General features: G+C 36.4%; 1 protein-coding gene across 1 annotated transcript; it reads left to right on the forward strand.

Moving 5' to 3' along the window:
• The first annotated feature begins 847 nt into the window (after positions 1-847).
• LOC125823304 (uncharacterized) lies at positions 848-6,907 on the forward strand. The gene is made up of 6 exons (XM_049502696.1): positions 848-1,551; positions 1,907-2,004; positions 3,499-3,523; positions 5,612-5,732; positions 5,827-5,961; positions 6,380-6,907. Exons 1-6 carry the CDS (start codon positions 1,047-1,049, stop codon positions 6,600-6,602), a joined length of 1,107 nt encoding a protein of 368 aa, XP_049358653.1. The 5' UTR covers positions 848-1,046; the 3' UTR covers positions 6,603-6,907.

Raw genomic sequence — 6,907 nt, forward strand, 5'->3', positions numbered from 1 at the left:
AGTTTAATATCACGGAATTTAAAAAATAATATTTAAAATCTATCGGTCAATAAAACTAAAACACTATATTATCTTACATACAAGATTACATAGAAACAAACATTAATAGTGTAAAAGAAAATAAAAAGTATAACATCTTATCATTTATCCTTAATAACATAAGTATAAATTAATGATTGTAAAAATACATACAAGTATTTGGCATAAGCAATGGTGTAGTGAGTCACTCAATAGGAGCAAAGTACATGAATATTTAATTGTGCAGAAGAAGAAGAAGTAGTAGTAGTAGTTTAGAATTTTGGTTTTTTTTTAAATGAGAGGAAATCCCTCTATTTATAGACAACAAAGGGTAGTGTGAACAAATATTTATTATACCTTATCGGAAAGGTCACAACTATTTGGAAAAATTGCAACCCTTCGAAAATGTCACAACCTTTCATAGAAGTCACAATTTTTCATAAAAGTCGCAACTCTTCATTAAAGTCGCAATTTTTCATAAAAGTCGCAACTTTTCGTGAAATGGGAAAACTAGTTTGGAAATAATTAAATTAAAAGAGAATTCTGGTTTGTGGTGGCGCCACGTAGGCGGGCCTAGGGTTCTCTTTTATATATATATATATAGAAATTACAAATATTTTTTTTAAAAAATAATTAAAAACTCACCCCGACCCGATTAGCCCGCTAAATGAGGTAGAAAATTGGGCCGAACATCTTTTCCCCTCTCCAAACCCGACCCGAATGACAGCCATACTTGGCTAGGGCAATTGACGAATTCCCTGGATATTTGGGCTGAATTCTTCTCTACCTGTAATTTTGCAACTCCCTTTGTTGCTAGACATGTAATTGTATATGGTTTCTTTCGATATTCACACAATTAATTTCCATCGCATGAAAACCCCTTTTTCTTGGAGTTGATAAAAATCCTCTTTTGCATTTGAAAAGCTAATTGGGAAGTAAACAAACATAAGGACATTGTCTGATGTTTTCATTTTTTTTTTCTTGAGTTTTTGCTAGATGTGTGGAAAGGTATCCTTTTTAGTATCGTTATGATAAGCAGGGGAAGGTGTGTGCAGCGTTTATTTAGTGTTGATCATCAAAATTGGTGGATTCATTCTTTAATGGCGTTTACATCATCTACCTTTTCCGTTGGACCTAAAGATTCTTCCTTTGTATTATCTAACAAGGGGTATAATCAGATTTTGTCATGTGTTAAGTTTTTATCTACCTCCATTGATCCAAAGGGTGGTGGAGGAAAATACCCTTTTAACAATGCGGCGGCGATGGGTCTCAGGCTTTGGGGTTGCTCTTCTTCTTCTTCTTCTAATGATTCAAATATAAGTTGTGCGGGTAGCAACAATAAGTATATGAATGGATTTCAGGTTTTTGCTCCACCTCATCCGATTTTGGTACAGGATGAGGAGGAAGCTAGTACTAGTAGTGCTACTAAGCATTCTGACACTAACAATGATCCATCTCACAGAGGAAGCTCTGCTGGCTTCTTTAACCAGGATTTACATGATAAAATCGTTGTAGCTGTTGATGTTGATGAAGGTACTTGAAACTAAACTTTCCCTTTAAATGTAGGGTTGTTACAATTGTGGTTAATGCCTGCATCAGGGTAGCTAGCAAGAAACCCCTTTTGATGAAAAGCTACATATACATAGATGCTGAACCCTAATAGTACATTATCAACATTTTTGTGTAGTTCTGTAATCCTGCTTATCTAAAACACATATGATTGCAAACTTACTTGTCCTATCCACATAATATTGGCGGTTCTGATTTTCATTCACTATCTTTTCCTTGTAATTCTTATTTTTTAGAAATTTGTGTTATGTCTCTAAATATGAAATGATTGTGTGTGCTCACCTGTCATCCTTATATGTTTTTATTTGCTGGTTTGCAGTCCTTGGGAACTTTGTTTCAGCCCTCAACGAATTTGTTGCAGATCGTTACTCATCATATCAGTCGGTGTCCGAGTATCATGTATATGAGTTCTTCAAGGTACCATGCTTATCAATTGTGTGGAGTTTTGTTTGGTATCTCACAAGATGACTATGGCCTTTGGTGCTTTTCACCTTTGATAACACTGAATATAACTAAAAGCTCAGAGCCCTGGAATGGTTTTACCTATATCATCCAATCATTTGATGGAACTGATGAGAACAGAAAGTGCCCTCTCCTACCCAATTTGGAAGAAGATTTATAATGTTATTTATATACTATTGGATATGGGAAATGGACAATTTGATAACTTTTTTTTTTGTAAGAATTAAAAAAAGAAGTTGGAGTGCTAAATCTCCTGGTGCCTGATCTATCTAAGAGCACAAGAAATAGTTTATTATATAAAAATAGGTGCCACATGAATTTTTTTTGTAGTATTAAGTCTTTTAGGGAAGTGGACACAGTTTGATGAAGTTCGAAAAAGGGAAGGAGAACTATTTTTTTATAGGACAGATGGATGAGAAGATATCATATCAAATATAAGGTTAAATTGAGAGTTCAGTCCTCCTTTATAAAATAAAGTTGAGAGTTCAATCCCATTCTCCATCCTGCTGTGATGGTGGGCTTGCTTCTCCCTCTCTCAATTCAAAATTGATAGACGCAGCATGAGAAGAAGGTGGCAGATGAATAACAATTCAACATGAGCACAGGCGTTCAAGAATCTCAGTAGATACACTTAAGATGACAAAGTAGTTATTGGGATTCTGGTACTTGTTATGATGGAGCTGCAAGGAAGATTTGGCAAGTGGGTCAAATATGAAGTTTGAATTACATGATTTGACAATATCCTTAATTGTAGTGGAAAGAACGCAAAAGACTAAATGACAGACAGATATTGGGCAACTTTGGAAGTCTCTTGGGGTGGAAGTGAAGATAGGCAAGGAGTCATGGAAAATTGATGCAACATGGCTAGAAGGCAAACTAAGAGAACAACAAAAAGAGATCAAGTACAAGATAACAGTCCGAATTAAGACTTTAAAGTGTGGTTTAAATTATGGTAGTGGGAAGCTATGTTGCTCGAACTCTTCAAAAATGTCATCGGGTGCGTGTCGGATCCTTCAAACGCAGTGCATTTTTGGAGGATCCAACACGGGTGTGGCAACATTTTAGGAGAGTCCGAGCAACTTAGGTTGGAAGTAATCTAGGTGAAAAGGTTTTAGTTTGGATCCAGGAAGATAGATGTGTTGCTAGGAATTATATATTTTGGTAAGGAGGTCATTTTGGGTTCTGTGTTTTCATTTTTTTTGTAAGTTGACTTTTGTGTATATTTATTGGTTTCTTTCGCAAATGGTCCTCTACTTGATTGCTAATTGGTATTAACGATTAATCCACTTTTACCTATCAAAAGAGTTAAATTGGTAAACAAAGAAATGGTAGTGAAATTTACGAAATGCTGTTGTAACTGAGGAGGTATCACTTGTTTGGTTACCTTAATATATCCCTTCTCCTGCAACGTTGTACTTTTCTGAGCTACCTTTTCTCTAATCATTGCAGATATGGAAGTGCTCAAGAGATGAAGGTATTATTGGGTCTTTCCTTTCAGTTGAGTTATTTAGGTAGAAGCAAATATTTCAAGGTGTTTTCCCAACTTTTGTTCTCCTTTTGTTTATCCACTTCAGATTGGAGGTATTTGGCATGCTCGTGTTTGTGATCTCTGTGATAAAGTGATGATGACATTTGGGGTACAGTTTAAGCTGGAGTGAGATTTTTTAATTTTATTTTGGTCATAATATTACTACTAAGTTCCACCCAAGGGTGTGGCTTAGCAGTCAATTAAGGGGAAAACTTGGAGACCAGGGTTCAAACCCTAGTAGAGGGAGGCTAAGATTTATGTCCTCCACCATGTTTTCCCTTTTGTGACATATGTACCAGGTGGTCTTTGAAAAATATATCTAGCATAGAGGCCATAAATCATAGGTGAATTTTTCCCATTTGCTGAAGCCTCGATGGGCAGAATTATCGGGTACCATTGAGAGATAGCAGGTACCCCATGGAATAGTTGGATACCATCATTTTCGCAAAAAATGTGACTAAGCTCCTTTTTTTTCCCTGATATGCTATTATAACCAAGTTGCTTCCGTTAATAAAATTGTCGTTGTGGTCTCACTTTAGTCTCTCTTTTCCCATTAGATTTGAAAGTAATGCTTCTGCAATGGCGACCTACTGTGAATCCCATCTCGGCATTCTTTTATCACCTTACCTACATGATCACTATATTATCTATCCAGGACCCTGCATTTGGCTGATTTGATAGAGAAATTTCTTCACACTAAAAGTTAGTGTAATAGCATACAAGGGGATAAATTAGAAGTCCCTCGTGCTGGTGAGAGATAACAGGTACCCCGTGGAATTGTTGGACACCATTGTTGTCAATGTGACTAAGCTCTATTATTTTTTCCCTTCCGTATGCTATTATGGCCAAGTTCCTTCCGTTGATAAAATTGTCTCCTTTGTCTCATTTTAGTCTCACTTTTTTCAATTAGATTGAAAGTAATGCTTCTGCAATGCTGAAAACTCTGTCAAAGATGACCTACTATGAAGTTTACCTTTCCGATCTTTTATGATCACTATATTATCTGATCCAGGACCCTGCTTTTGGAAGATTTCATAGACAAATTGCTTCACTCTTTAAGTTAGGTTGCTAGCATATAAGGGATTAACAGTCCTCCTCCCCAAACAACTGAAATGAGACGCTAAAAGGAATGGATTTCCTGAAAGAGATTATCGGTAATAGTGTGAAAAGTGATTGCAACAAAGCACATCGACATTCAGTGTGGTGTCCTATAATTGGTGTCATTTTCTAAGCTATGGTTCGCTTGCAAAGGGATACAGAAAAGGAGAGGGTTAAGGCCTTCGGTCATATCGGTTGCATCCTTTGCGGCTTTGTCTGTCTGCCATCCAGGCTTCAACTTTGAATGCTCCCAACTTCTAACTGCTTGTTCTACACTCCAGCATACAAGTACAGTTATCCATCTTTCTTTCTTCATCTTTTGGATTAGTTTACCTTTCTCGTCTTCTGCAGTTTTTGCTTTGCTATCTCCCTTCTTCCGCCCTGCACTCTTCTCTTCTTTTTTGTCTTCTACTTCTGATGTGCCACTTTTTCCTCTGTTTTGGCTCCAACCCTGCTTCTTTTTCTCTTCTTAGATGTTTCTACTTCTGCGTATGCTCTTCTTGCCTCTATTCCTCCAAGCAAGTATCTCTCTTGGTGCGTTCTGAATGTATTGTTTTGCCGCGCCTTTGTTTCCTGTTCCCTTACTTCTATTGCTCTTCTTAATTTTAATTGACATTTATAATACTTTGACTAACCAAGAAAAAAATAATACTTTGACTATAGAAAAGACTTCAATTGGCAACTGAAATTGTTAAAGTTTAAATAAACAGACTGTATGCTGTTTGTTTTCTAGTGTAGTGATAACTGAAAACGTGATGGGTGTGGACTGCTGCAATTCTTTAGACATATGGCATCAGATTAATTTGATTTTGATTCTTCAATGCATTCATTTTGTTTTTCAATGGGATATTTGTGTGTGTTATATTGTTATTCAAGGTTATGCATTTGTGGTCCGACAACATTTCTGTTTTTAACTTTACATAAATATTGTGGCAGCTGATATCCGTGTCCATGAATTCTTCAAGACCTCTTATTTCAAGACTGGAATTCATCCAATTCCCGGTTCTCAACAGACTCTTCAAAAGTTGTCTAGATTCTGTAATCTATCAATTGTGACGTACGTAATTTGAGGACCCTTCGGTTGCTTCAATTAATTGATACCTTTTGCATGGGGTATTTTCTTAGGAACTAATTTGACCAATGTTTTATAGGTCCCGGCAAAATGCCATCAAAGATCATACGATTGAGTGGATTGAGAGGCATTATCCAGGTTTGTTTCAGGAAATGCACTTCGGGAATCACTTTGCGCTGAATGGGCAGTCAATAGCCAAATCAGATATTTGCAGGTATATGTTATCAATCGCCCTTTGCATTTTGCTTTCTCTTTGTTCTATTTTTCTGCAATGCCTCGCCATTTTCAGATAATGTCATAAGCAGAAGATTGATGCCACCATCCATTTTGATATCTAGCTAACTTACAAAATTATATTCCTTAGGCCTCTTTAACTCTTGTTATTGTAAGTTGTTTGACCTTAGATACACCATTTTAAGTCTTTTTCACATAATGTTACAAAGCAGACGACCTTAGATACACCATTTTCAGTTTTTTCACATAATGTTACAAAGCAGACGATTGTTGCCCCTCTTGTTTTTGTATCTAGCTAGAAGATCATATTCTCCGTCTCACTATATTGTCTTGTTAGACCTGTGGAAAACTTATGTATGTACACTGTTTGACTAACTTTAGATAACTGGTTGTGCTAGGTCCTTGGGAGCAAATGTTTTGATTGATGACAATCCGAGGTATGCTATTGAGTGCGCGGAAGTTGGAATCAAGGTTCTTCTATTTGATTATGAAAATTCATACCCATGGTCGAAAAGTGAGTCACTTAATGGGCATCCCATGGTTAAGAAAGTGCACAACTGGGGAGAAGTGGAGCATCAATTAGCTTCATGGATAGTTCCGACGAATTCCTCTCCAAAGTAGACTCAGGAAAGGAAAGAAAAGAAAATGCATTGATTTTTTTTCTATTCGACTCCATAATTTTAGAAGCAATGGTAAACCTGGTGATCAAAGGGGGGTTAAGCCTCTGCTGTTAAGAAGTTGGTAGACATGTAGAATATCTCTTATCTTCCCATTTAACCTTTATTTCTCTGTATAGATAATAAAATCTTCAGAGTGACTTAGTAAGGAGGACTTTTTTAGATAGTTTTGAGTTGAAGCCTGAGATGGGCTCACTCTACTTGCAATTCATAAGGTAAAGACAATATTCTAGAAATTTATTTTTTAGT

This window comes from Solanum verrucosum, unplaced genomic scaffold, assembly GCF_900185275.1.
Source record: "Solanum verrucosum unplaced genomic scaffold, falcon-dt-bn FXZP01000214.1, whole genome shotgun sequence".
NCBI lineage: Eukaryota > Viridiplantae > Streptophyta > Magnoliopsida > Solanales > Solanaceae > Solanum > Solanum verrucosum.